This window comes from Takifugu flavidus, chromosome 13 (assembly GCF_003711565.1).
Source record: "Takifugu flavidus isolate HTHZ2018 chromosome 13, ASM371156v2, whole genome shotgun sequence".
NCBI lineage: Eukaryota > Metazoa > Chordata > Actinopteri > Tetraodontiformes > Tetraodontidae > Takifugu > Takifugu flavidus.
Window position 1 is genome coordinate 9,606,784 of NC_079532.1, and position 13,870 is coordinate 9,620,653.

Consider the following 13,870-nt stretch of genomic DNA (forward strand, 5'->3'; position numbering starts at 1 on the left):
GGCTTCGTCTCCGTGTGCATTTGTACAGATGTGACCCCCCCTCCCCCCCCACACGGACACCACCTTTTAGAAATTTCTTTATTTCAATTTTTTGCAAAGGTACAAACGACTGTAAAATTGCATCACCTGAAATGCGTCAGGGTTTCATACAGAATGTAGGAAATATAAATAGTCGCAAAAATCTTGTCCTTCCAACGGCTGTCGGAGCTCCGCGACGTGACGGGGGGGGGGAGCAGGGGGGGGGGGGGGCAGTTAAAGCGTAAAAACCCTCAACCTTCACAACTAAAGTCACAGACGCCAAACTGCATCTGCACCCTCAAGTCAACGAGTCCGACGGGACCTCGTGTTTCAAAGTCGCACACCGAGCTGAAGGTTTGCTGGGGGGGGGGGGGCAGGGGAGGGGCTGGAGGAGCAGGGGAGGGACCAGGGGGAGGAGTAGGGGAGGGGCCGGGGGTGGGGCATGGGAGGGGCGGAGCAGCAGGAGGAGTGGGGAAGCGGCCGGGAGATGAGTGGGGGAGGGGCTGGGGGAGTGGGAGGAGCCGGAATAGGAGTAGGGGAGGGGCCAGATCAGTGGGAGAAGTAGGAGAGGGGCTTGGGGAGCAGGGGGAGGGGCCGGATGAGGAGGGGCTAGTGGAGGGGGAGGAGCTGGATGAGCAGCAGGGGAGTGGCTGGATGAGTGGGAGGGGCTTGGGGAGCAGGAGCAGGGGGAGGAGCATACTGCAGGAATGTGGTTTGATGGCAGGCTAGCTTCATTAGCCTGGTGTAGCCTGAGTGAGTTTCTGTGTAGGAGAACCAGCTCCCAGTGATGACTGAAACACAAACGTCTCCCCGACAGTCTCAAACCGCTACAGCAAACAGGAGCTGCTAGCGTGATTACTCAGCGATTGGAAGAGCTTAGCAAGTGGAAAACTGATTCACTGGAAACAAATGACTGGAAACAAACAGCGAGCTTAGTAATAAAGACTGGAAACGGTTAGTCTAACTTTAAAATGATTACAATTTCAAAAGAGCCAGAGAATCAGTTAAAGGGCCACTGATTACCCAAAGCTAACAATATTTACATGAGTTCACTGGAAATCAAGATGTCTTTGATCCAAGAGTAAAAAAATCCCCAGAAAATCCACAAATCCACAGTTTCCCATGTCGATTACAGATAAAACATGTTTATGGGGAGTTTTGAGGTGCAGGCAGCTGGTTAGCGTAACAAGCTAGCTTGTAATCATGGACTTGAACTGTTTTACCTCATCTCCAGACGTTAGAAGCTAACTATTGATAGCATTTGTGATGTAAAATAATCTTCTCTTCAATTTGACTAAAACTGAACACAAAGTTCTTTCTCGGGGTCCCGGTCAAAACCCTAACCCTAGCCACCCCCCATCCCATCATGCTAAAACACTGAATCGGCCGCCACCCTTTAGCTCTCTGCTACGCCACCGGACCAGAACCCTCTGGTGGCTGCAGTTGTTCCCAACGTTCCCACTGTTCCCAGTCTTTATGCTATGCTAAAGAAGCTAAGCCTGTGGCTCCCTCTGGAATCAGAAGACTCAGAGCTGAAGGGAAGACAAGTTGGAACAGCTCTCAGAGTCTGGTTTAACCCTCCGGAACGTATCAGCGTCACACACACGTGTCAACCACACACACGGAGACACACACACACGTATCAACCACACACACGGAGACACACACACGTATCAACCACACACACGGAGACAAACACACGTATCAACCACACCACACGGAGACACACACAGGGACACCACACAGGGAGACACACAGGGACACACACACGTATCAACCACACACACGGAGACACACACACACGTATCAACCACACACACGGAGACACACACAGGGACACACACAGGGACACACACAGCGACACACACACGTATCAACCACACACACGGAGGACACACACACGTATCAACCACACACAGGGAGACACACAGGGACACACACACGTGTCAACCACACACACGGAGACACACACGGAGACCACACACGTATCAACCACACACACGGAGACACACACAGGGACACACACGGAGACACACAGCGACACACACACGTATCAACCACACACACGGAGACACACACAGGACACACACACGTATCAACCACACACACGTATCAACCACACACACAGCGACACACACAGGGACACACACGGAGACACACAGCGACACACACACGTATCAACCACACACACAGCGTCACACACACGTATCAACCACACACACGGAGACACACAGCGACACACACACGTATCAACCACACACACAGCGTCACACACACGTATCAACACACACACAGAGACACACACAGGGACACACACAGGGAGACACACACGGAGACACACACAGGGACACACACACGGAGACACACACACGGAGACACACACAGGAGACACACACACGGAGACACACACACAGGGACAGACACACACACACACACACACACACGCGCTTCCTCCACATTCATTTTGCGATGCAGAACTTCCCGGCTGGTGCACATTCGTCTGACATTCGTCTGGGTTATGATGGGATGTGGGACTCTCAGCGCCGTGGCAACGGTAAAGACAGGAGAGAGGGATGAGAGAGGCACCTGTGCAGGTACGGCTGAAGGTGAAAGGACTCCAGGACCCTGCTCCCCACCAGGGTGCATCCTGGACCTCCAGGTAGGGCCGGGCCCAGTTGCATTGTGGGTCATTCTGAGCAGACGCCTCGGTGAGGAGCGGCGTGCTGGGTAAAGCGTCCGCTCACTCTCGACGTTGGCGAGGTGGTCACGCCATCGTTAGCCACCGTTGGCTAACAGCTTAGCTTCCGTCCTTCACGACCCGACAATGTGTTGCAGAAGGTCAACGGGACCCAAATGTGAAGCACAAACGCTACCGTGCTAATCCTGCCGTCTCCCGGCTAACATGATCACCAGCTCGTGAGCGGCCACGGGGGGGTTCCGGGACACTCGGGAATCTGTTCCCAGTTCTGGACCTGGACCTTGAAGGTGAAGCCAAATTCAATCTGACCAGCGCAGGGACATTAAAATAATCTGCAGTCCAAAGCTAGCGAGCTACCGAGCTAAAAACATGACACCCTTCAGAAAACACAAAGGTTAAACTAGGGGGGGCGAAGGTCCTGCGGGAGGATGCCCCAGGGTGGGGGCAGCTGCCCCAGGATGCCCCGGGGGGGGCAGCTGCCCCAGGATGCCCCGGGGGGGGGGGCATCACTTCAGCAGCGCCTTGTAGAGCAGCATAGAGCGAGCCGTGGAGCGGTCCTGCTCCAGACAGAAGATGAAGTCCCTGAGGTTAACTCGTGTGATCCGCTGACGCAGCTGCTGGCGGGACGAGCCCGGAACGGAGGGGCCGGCGCCCCCGCCCACCTGCAGGACCAGACAGGACAAGGTTAGTGCCGGGACAGAGACGCCGCGTCTTCCTGCTGATGACGCCGTCGTCGTCGTGCTCGCCATCTTAGCACAAATGCTAACACCGCGGCGGGACAGGAGCCCCTGCTCAGAACCACGTCCTGGACCAGCAGCCCGGATCTTCTCCACACCTCTGTGGCTCAGGTGTGTCAGCTGCCTGGGGCCAGGCTCCGCCCACAGCCCGCAGGTGTAGCGGGGGAGGGGAGCGGGGGGGGGAGCAGGGCGGGGGGGGGGGGGGGTGGTTTCAAGCCTGATCAGGCCTGCAGTCGCGAGCTGAAGGGTGTACTGCAGTAGCCCGGGGGCCAGCAGAGAGACAGGCAGGCAGGCAGGCAGAGAGACAGGCAGGCAGAGAGAGAGACAGCCAGAGAGAGAGGCAGGCAGAGAGACAGGCAGCCAGAGAGAGAGGCAGGCAGAGAGAGAGACAGGCAGGCAGAGAGACAGGCAGGCAGAGAGACAGGCAGCCAGACAGGCAGGCAGAGAGACAGGCAGGCAGAGAGAGAGACAGGCAGAGAGACAAGCAGGCAGAGAGAGAGACAGGCAGGCAGAGAGAGAGACAGGCAGAGAGACAGGCAGGCAGAGAGAGAGAGACAGGCAGAGAGACAGGCAGCCAGAGAGAGAGGCAGGCAGGCAGAGAGAGACAGGCAGCCAGAGAGAGAGACAGGCAGCAGAGAGAGAGAGACAGGCAGAGGAGGCGTCTCTGGTCTCCAGGTGTCAGCCTGCTGTGACCCAGGGCAGCCTGGGGGGGGCTGAGGTGACCCTCCACCTACTGGCTGAAGTGTGTTACTGCAGCTGTGGTTTAGAGGTCCTGCTCCAACCCTACGTGCACGCCGATGTGCACGTGCACATCCTGGCACGTGCACGCCGATGTGCACGTGCCAGGATGTGCGCTTGCTGCGCCCATTTTATCCCATAATGCTTTTCAGCTCAGCCCGCCACAGTGGCAGAAATGGCGAAGGGTGGGAACTTTAAAGCATCGCCCATGCCTGTAACCATGGTAACCAGATGAGCCTGGATCAGCTGATTCTGTTGTCCAATCGGTGGTGGCGAGTCCAGAAGTGGGCGTGTCAGCACCAATGTTCCTCAATCGATCTCAATGAGGATCATGTGACCAAGCTCAGGCAGCTGCACCCCCCACAGCTCCATCACTGGCTCCAGGCCAACACATAACTCACATTTCCCAGAGTGCAATGCTCCCCCCCCCCCCATCCCCCCCCCCCCCCCATCCACCCCCCCCCCCCCAATCGCCTAAATTACTCGGCTGCTTTGTGCTGGATCTGCCTGGAGGGGCGCCTGAGGCCGGATGTGTGTGTATCGAGGGTGGGGTGTACACGACACAGGCGCCACCCTCAGGGCCTAACCCCCCCAACACACACACACACACACACACACACGCACACACACACACACGCACACTGAGCTCATTCTGCAGAGCTGCCTCAGGCTGTCGGGGTTTTTCACAACACCACAACAAGCCTCCAGGCAGATACTGACCCCCTTCACTCAGCTGTGGTCACAGTCAGCCCCCCCCCACACACACACACACACTCACACACAGTCCCCCCCCCCACACACACACACTCACACACAGTCCCCCCCCCCACACACACACACTCGATGTCAGCAGCAGTGTTTGCTGTGCACACAGTTCTCCTCGTTGACCTTAGCGACTCACAACTCCAACCGTCATTTTGAAGTAACCATTTTAAAAAGACCCTTTTCAGCGTAAAGACGCCATTTTACCACGGGGGCGGCGCCACAGCGGGTGGCGAAGGCGCCCTACCTCTGTGCCCGCTGCAGCTCCACCCGGAGAGTCCAGCTTGCGTTTCTTGCGTGGCCCGATGGCGGCGAGGGCGGTGAGGTTGGCGTCCCGCTGGCGCATCTGAGCCAACTCCTGTTGCTGCATCTGGAGAAACAGGAATTCTGAGGTCAAACGGACATTCCGAGCCTTTCCCATAAAATGCCGACCGTCGCCACTCGGGGCGCCAAAGTGTTGGCAACAGTGTTGCCATGGCAGCAACACAAAATCACCAAATTCAGCAAATTGATTTGACACAGATGAAAATTCGATGTTTCTCAATAAGCTTCCAGGAAAAAACCTGCAGCCAAGTTAAATGCGTGTGTGTGAACTGTGTCTTGTTATACTTGTCAGGACCCCGTGTTATATAACGCTTTGGTCTGAACAGCTGTTGGAGTGTGAGGTCGCTCAAAGAAGTGGCAACAGTTTGACCTTTGACCCTGTGACCAAGGTCACCTGACCTAACACAGAAGCACCGGGCGGGTCCGACCTGCGGGTCCGACCCGCGGTCCGACCCGCGGTCGACCTGCGGGTCCGACCTGCGGGTCCGACCTGCGGGTCCGACCCGCGGTCCGACCTGCGGGTCCGACCTGCGGTCCCGTGTCATTGACCTGTCCTGGCTGCATATGTCAGCGCGGGGGGACCTGCGATTTACAGGTATCCCAGAATTTCAAGCCCAAATACGACGTTTGCCGTTGTCAACAACACATAAGGAGGAAGGACAGAATCAGGATAAACCCTCCAAAACGCGTCTATCTCGTTGACTTCAGCGATGTCAAAACACTGATGTCCTACTGTCCCTGAACGCCTCCTTCTACGTAGCAATCTAATGCTAATGAGGCTGTGCTCCTCAGGTAAAGCTGCTCCCGCCTGTGAGTGAGGGCTGTTTGCTGGTCTCTACCTACCTCTTTAGCCTTCTGCTTCAGGCGAGCCTGCTCAGGGTCTTCCTGTCTGGCCCGGCTCTGGAAATTCCACAGAAACGGATCAATGACAGCTTTGGCACGACATCACCACACGGCAGAGCAAGTTTTGTTTCCTCAGGAAAACAGGACGTGACCGGTGTGAGTTCCTGTACCTTTGCAGCCTTCAACAGGATCTCTCGCTCTTGTTCGTCTTTTCTCTGTTTCTCGATTCGCTCGAGCTGCTCGAAAAACCGAAGCTGAGAGCGAACGTCTGACGTTTGCTCGCAACATTCTTCATCCTGGAGGAGGCAGGAAGTGCGGATTCAGCTGGTGATTCTACTGTGAAGTGGACGTGCGAGCGTCCGTCCTCACCTTCCCCCCGTCGGTGCGGTGCTGAGCAACGGCGGAGACCTTCTCCAGCAGCGAGCGCAGCCTGGACTGGGTGGCGTGGGAGATGAAGTTGACCACCTCCAGCGGCACCTCGCTCACTCCCAGCTTCTTAGCTGAGGATGATTTGGATACGCGTCAGAAATAGAGAGATCGTAGCTAAAAATGAGCGGCCCAAGCGCTCCCACCTGCATGGAGCGTGCACGTGTTTGTTAATGTGAAGCCACAACAGCCTGTCTGCTTTACAGCCAACTCACCCATTTTTGACATCAGCCTATTTACCCAGTAATAGACTTTTACATTCTGTTACACCAAGCTAAAATTTTGGTTTGTATTCACTGTTTCTAGCTGAGGTTTTAAAGGAGTGTGCGCAGCATTAAAGCAGCTCAACAGGTCCAGTTCTCCCTAACGGAGCTGGTCAAATCTGCTCCTGAAGCTGAGGAAAACAGCTTTTCCTTCTTCTCCGCGCTCACTGGAAAAGCGCTTCTCTCACACGTGAATGTACCTGTATCCAGGATGCGGCGGTGTAACAAGCCGGCTGGGAGGAAGGACTCGTCTTTACAGGAGCGGATCTTTGTGCCCACCAGCTCAGAGCTGGTTGCTAGGATACGGGCACTTTCCTCATTAAGGTTGACGCCTGCCATGGACGCCACATCATTGATGTCATCATCGTCTCTGAGATGGAGAGAGGAAGAGGAGCGGACAGGAGGACCAAACTCAGGTTAAAATGTGGTTCCACAACTTTAAATGTTGAGAGGCTGCCGAGACATTACCTGGATCTTTTAATAATATGTGCATTCATTTTGCATTCTCTTGTACTCTGCAGCAAATGTATTGAAGAGTTTTATGCACTCATGAGAGTATTACTTCAGTCTCTCCTGCTCTGAAGTGCTGCTATCAGGGGGACAATGACAGGGCCGATTACCGGTGCCCTGCTGCCCCCTGGCGGCTCCTCGGTGAACTACAACAGTGACGCTTGACTGCATTTATTCTTTTTTAATTTATCTTATTTAATTACTCTGAACCTTCGGCATTAGCCCACACTAGAGCTTACCTGAATGTCCCGCCCCCTGGGTCACTTGGCTTCTTCTGATTGGCTTGAACTGCCAGATGAACAGGACTTTTGCCAATTATAGTTGTGGGACCTCTTACGATCGAACCTGCGATAACAAAGAATTAACGAGGTGCATCATCGCCACCCAACAGCCCGAAACAGTGACAGCTGCGGGTCACCTTGAGGTCTGATGGTCTGACTGAAGACGACCGGGGTGCGAGTCTGTACGGTCTGAACTCCCGTCCTTCCTACAGCCTGGGGGGGGCACAAGAGAAGGTCTGAACTTGGATTTCATATTTACAGGCAGATCTTTGCACTCGACATGAGACCTTCATAATCACCCTCCACCGTGTAAAGCACAGAATAATGATTAGTCTAATAATAATATTATACAGATCTGAACAAAAGTCATCAAACAGAGCGGTCCAATGAAAGGAGGTAGAACACTTCAGTACCACGGTGCTCGCGAGCGGCGTGTTCAGCCTGACGGTGGCGCCCACTGGACTGATGGGCACCCGGGGGCGTATGGTGGTGGCGGTGACCGAGCCGGGGGCAGCCAGCGGTGGCGTGGGGGGGGTCACCAGGGACTGCTGGCTGCTGAGCAGAGACTGGCGCAGGGCGGGGAGGCTTTTCTGAGGGGCAAGAACGGCAGGGGGGCTTTCAGTCACAACAGTGTTTAGATGAAGGTGTGAAGGGTCAGGGTCAGGGCCAGGGCCAGGGTCAGGGCCAGGGTCAGGGTTGGGTTAGGGTCAGGGTTAGGGTCAGGGTCAGGGTTAGGGTCAGGGTTAGGGTTAGGGTTAGGGTTAGGGTCAGGGTAGGGTCAGGGTCAGGGTCAGGGTTAGGGTCAGGGTTAGGGTTAGGGTTAGAGTTAGGGGTCAGGGCTAGGGTCAGGGCCAGGGCCAGGGTCAGGGTTAGGGTTAGGGTCAGGGTCAGGGTTAGGGTCAGGGTTAGGGTTAGGGTCAGGGTCAGGGTTAGGGTCAGGGTTAGGGTTAGGGTTAGGGTCAGGGTCAGGGTCAGGGTTAGGGTTAGGGTCAGGGTCAGGGTTAGGGTCAGGTTAGGGTCAGGGTTGGGGTTGGGTTAGGGTTAGGGTCAGGGTCAGGGTTAGGGTCAGGGTTAGGGTTAGGGTTAATGTTAGGGTCAGGGTCAGGGTTAGGGTTAGGGTCAGGGTTAATGTTAGGGTCAGGGTCAGGGTCAGGGTTAGGGTCAGGGTTAGGGGTTAGGTTAGGGTCAGGGTCAGGGCCAGGGTCAGGGCCAGGGCCAGGGTCAGGGTTAGGGTTAGGGTCAGGTTAGGGTTAGGGTCAGGGTTAGGGTTAGGGTCAGGGTCAGGGTTAGGGTCAGGGTTAGGGTTAGGGTTAGGGTCAGGGTCAGGGTCAGGGTTAGGGTTAGGGTCAGGGTCAGGGTTAGGGTCAGGGTTAGGGTCAGGGTTGGGGTTGGGTTAGGGTTAGGGTCAGGGCTAGGGTCAGGGCCAGGGTCAGGGTTAGGGTTAGGGTTAATGTTAGGGTCAGGGTCAGGGTTAGGTTAGGGTCAGGGTAATGTTAGGGTCAGGGTCAGGGTCAGGGTCAGGGTTAGGGTCAGGGTAGGGTTAGGGTTAGGGTCAGGGTCAGGGTTAATGTTAGGGTCAGGGTCAGGGTTAGGGTTAGGGTTAGGGTCAGGGTCAGTTACTGCACCTTCAGGAAGGGGATGAGGTAGGGCTGTGGGGAGGACTTCAGCTCAGCCTGCAGCCGAGAGGTGAACTCCTCAGGCTCGATCTTTGCATCCTGAAAACACACGTGCAGTCAGAGGTGGCTGAACCTGGGGGTGGGGTGGGGGGCAGAGAGCAGCTCACCAGCAGGTCCTGCACCAGGGCCTTCACATTCTTGGAGGTATCTGGGGAGGGGGAGTTGTGCGATGCCAGCTTAATGAGTGTGGCCAGGAAGTTCTTGCATTTCTTTACATTCTCCTGCATTTCCTGTTTGGGATGTAAGAGCGGCGCGTCAGACAAGCTGGGGTCAGGGTGCGGCTGGACTCTGGCACCGACCTGGGACACCACCGTGACTCTACTTGCCGCTGGAGCGGGGGCAGCGGCCGGCGTGCTGCTCTGAGGGGCGGAAGGGTTGACGGCAGGCTTGGCCAAAGGCATCCCGCCTGCTGCCATCACCGTCTGGGCGGTCGGAGCGGAGGTCATCTTGGACACCTCTGCACCACCAGGAGCCACCGCGATGGCCTGCGGAGAGAGAGGAACATGACCACAGCCTCTTGGAACCCTGGACGGGGCCTGGAGGATCGATACCTGAGGCACCACGCCGGCTCACACGGAGGAGAACATTCTGGAGGACCAGCAACACAAAGCTGTGGTTTTATATCATAGATGAACCGTCTCTGGACGGATTCTGGGGACGTTGAAGCTACAGATCTGAAGGTGGTGGTCTGAGCTCCTCGGACCACGTTATGAGACTGGACCTCCTGCTGGGACCCATAAAAGGGCTGACGTGACGAGTGCTGACGGTGTTTCTGAGCACCATCTCCAGCATCGGCTCGGAGTCATGGTAACCTGCCCACCTGAAGGGCTGCCGACAGGTAATCTGGCTTTGATCTGCTCACAGGTGAAACCCTGGTCTCTGACATCACTGGGTCCAAACCAGCACAAAGACCACAAAATGTGGCGCTGAAATGGTTGATAACACCAGAAGACTACGGTGTACGACAACTTGGTACACACACAGCTAAACATCTTGGTACACACACACAGTTAAACATCTTGGTACACACACACAGCTAAACATCTTAGTATACACACACACAGCTAAACATCTTGGTACACACACACACACAGCTAAACATCTTGGTACACACACACACACACACAGCTAAACATCTTGGTACACACACACAGCTAAACATCTTGGTACACACACACAGCTAAACATCTTGGTACACACACACAGCTAAACATCTTGGTATACACACACACAGCTAAACATCTTGGTACACACACACAGCTAAACATCTTGGTACACACACACGGCTAAACATCTTGGTACACACACACGGCTAAACATCTTGGTACACACACACGGCTAAACATCTTGGTACACACACACACGGCTAAACATCTTGGTACACACACACAGCTAAACATCTTGGTACACACACACAGCTAAACATCTTGGTACACACACACAGCTAAACATCTTGGTACACACACACAGCTAAACATCTTAGTATACACACACACAGCTAAACATCTTGGCACACACACAGCTAAACATCTTGGTACACACACACACAGCTAAACATCTTGGTACACACACACACACACAGCTAAACATCTTGGTACACACACACAGCTAAACATCTTGGTATACACACACAGCTAAACATCTTGGTACAACACACACAAACACAGCAGCTAAACATCTTGGAACACACACAGCTAAACATCTTGGTACACACACACAACAGCTAAACATCTTGGTACACACACACAGCTAAACATCTTGGTACACCACACCAGCTAAACATCTTGGTACACACACACAGCTAAACATCTTGGTACACACACACACACGGCTAAACATCTTGGTACACACACACGGCTAAACATCTTGGTACACACACACGGCTAAACATCTTGGTACACACACACAGCTAAACATCTTGGTACACACACACAGCTAAACATCTTGGTACACACACACAGCTAAACATCTTGGTACACACACACACGGCTAAACATCTTGGTACACACACACGGCTAAACATCTTGGTACACACACACGGCTAACATCTTGGTACACACACACACGCTAAACATCTTGGTACACACACACTGGCTTCTCACCTGCACTGTGCTGGTGGAGGGAGGCTGAACCATTCTGGGCTGGGAGGGGGTGGCCAGGCGGACAGTCTGAGGAGCCTGGGTACACACACACCAGACAACGCATCAACAAAGCACAAAAAGACCAAAGGAAAGCAGAGGAGAAGCATCGGCGTGACCAGGGCTCATTTTCAGATAGATAGGCAGCTACACACACAGCTAAACATCTTGGTACACACACACAGCTAAACAACTTGGTATACACACACAGCTAAACAACTTGGTATACACACACAGCTAAAAAACAAACTGGTACACACACACAGCTAAACAACTAACTTGGTACACACACACAGCTAAACATCTTGGTACACACACACAGCTAAACATCTTGGTACACACACACACACACACACACACACACACACACAGCTAAACACCAGGTTTGTGGGCGTACGCCTGGTGATCAACTTCCTGTCACAACCCCACCATGAGGGAAGCGCCCGCGGTGGCGTGGAGTGACCAGACGTCCCCCCCCCCCCGAGCCATGTTTACGTCCACGTTGCCCCCCCCCCATCCCGACCCAGTGGTTCTGCTCCCAAGGCTTGGGTTCTGGATGATGACCTACCGTAGTGGCGGTGCTGACCCGGATGGCGTGGTGGCTGTGGGGGTGGCGGGTCGCTGGGTGATATTGGCCACCGTCTGACCCTGCTGTAGCTTGGCCTGAGCCTGGGCCAGAACCTGCTGTGGGACCATGATCAGCTGGCCCGTCTCAGTCCGGACCAGAACCATACCTGAGGGAAACAGCCGAGTGTCAGTTTCCTGCGAGCAGACGAACACGTGCTTTGATCACCCACTCCCGGTTCTGGTAAATATTCCAACAGAAATGTCAGATTTGCAAATGAAGCGGGAACGCCTCCAGAACCCTGAACGGATCAAATGGATCCGACCCTCAGCTGATTCCTGAAAGCGGGTTTGGACTCCTGCTTCAGAACCTGCCTCTTCAGGAACACATGGAGGCAGAGCCCGCGGAGTTTACCTGGTTGCCATGGTGACCCGCTGTCTCTGGGACGCTTTCACAGCGTGCGCTTTGCTAACAGTTGAGCTATCAAACCTTTCTATGAACGCGGTACCGGTTCTGGCTCCCCTGGCCAAATACAGCCGTCGGCACCGGGTCACGGAGGGGGTCCGTCTCACCTGGAGGAATGGTGAAGCCCGACGGGAGCTGGATGGTGGTCTGCTGCTGAGGCCGCACCGCCAGCTGGGGCTGGGGGGCGGCCACCCTGGGCGAGCTGGCCACCAGCCCGGGGCGCTGCTGCTGCACCGAGGGGGCCACCACGGGGGAGCCCGGGGGCCGGACCACGGCCACCGGGGGCTGCTGGGCCACGCCGTTCACAGCAGGCTTGGTGTCCACCTGAGGCGGGCCCACGGGGGGCTGCTCGGCCGCGGGCGGAGGGGTGTTGGTCAGGATGACCGAGCCCCCAGGGGGCGGCTGGCTGGGCAGCAACATCTTGGGGTGCAGGCCGGGGTTGGTCTGAGCGGCGGGGGCGGAGGCGGAGGCTGAGCACTGCGCCACCAGCTGGGCGCCCTTGGGGTCCACACCATTCTGGGCGACGCTCGTGACCGGGCTCGGGTGTCTCTGCAGAGTACCAGACGTCACCTGGGACTGAGGTACCGGGAAAGTGGGCTGTGAAGCCATGGACACGATGATGGTGGAGCCGCCTGCACTGACCGTGCTGATCACCGTGTTGGCCCCGGCTGCTGGGGGGGCAGGAGCCGAGTTCCCCAACTTCACACCTCCTGGACCGCCGTTTAAACTTTGGAGTCCGGGAGAAGCGGTCCGTGTCGAGTCCCCGACGGGGACGATTGTGGTGCTGGGAGCCGCGCTCGGACCCAGGACGGCAGCCCGATGGAAGCTAGCCGCCGACGGAGTGTTCAAAGTTACGGGTCCCGGCGCGGAGGGAGCAGCGGGAGGCGCCGCAACTGTTGGGAGACTCGCGGCGGCGGCCGGCGCGGCCCCCGGAGCGACGGTGGAGGTAGACGAAGGGAGAGTTTTCCCGGGGAGCGACTCATCGGCGCCGGGTTTCTGGTTTACCCCCGCTTTTGGATGCCCTTGTTGCGGCTGCTCCAGAGACCCCACTTGATCGCGCACTTTCCCTGAGAACTGGCTGCCAGCGGCCGGAGCTCCCTCCCTTTTCTCCTCGGAATATGGTGCAGCGGGAGCCTTTCGGTCGCCGAGTTGGGATTCCAGAGAGCCAACTAAGTCGCTAACTGCTTTCTCATCCACCTCATTGAAGAGCATGTCCTCCAGTGGGTCGGAGGCTCCCGCCATCTTTGATGTTGGACCGTTGTGCAAATCGTATTTTAGAATGTACGCATGCGCGGAGGCTCGCTGCGCTTTCTGAGCACAGAAATAGAGCCGATAGAGACCCGGCGCGACGCCGCGATCCGTTCCGTGGTCTCATTAGTTCAAGAAACTAAACTTTTCCAGAAACAAACATGGGATCAGTTCGATC

The 13,870-nt window shown here is 55.8% G+C and overlaps 1 protein-coding gene and 1 long non-coding RNA gene across 2 annotated transcripts; one reads left to right on the forward strand and one right to left on the reverse strand.

The window, feature by feature from the left end:
- Window positions 1–64: 64 nt before the first annotated feature.
- Window positions 65–13,795, reverse strand: LOC130535653 (transcription initiation factor TFIID subunit 4-like). The gene is given in 17 exon segments (XM_057050789.1): window positions 65–1,596; window positions 1,917–3,378; window positions 5,201–5,323; window positions 6,121–6,177; window positions 6,291–6,416; window positions 6,490–6,620; window positions 7,010–7,179; window positions 7,559–7,664; window positions 7,738–7,813; window positions 8,014–8,190; window positions 9,226–9,315; window positions 9,384–9,506; window positions 9,576–9,761; window positions 11,379–11,453; window positions 11,983–12,014; window positions 12,017–12,148; window positions 12,552–13,795. Coding segments are annotated over 16 exon segments (2,895 nt in total). The 5' UTR covers window positions 13,687–13,795; the 3' UTR covers window positions 65–1,596; window positions 1,917–3,222.
- Window positions 1,815–2,374, forward strand: LOC130535661 (uncharacterized). Its single transcript, XR_008953187.1, has 2 exons — window positions 1,815–1,888; window positions 2,316–2,374. It is a non-coding gene; the product is annotated as an uncharacterized LOC130535661 (long non-coding RNA).
- Window positions 13,796–13,870: the final 75 nt, after the last annotated feature.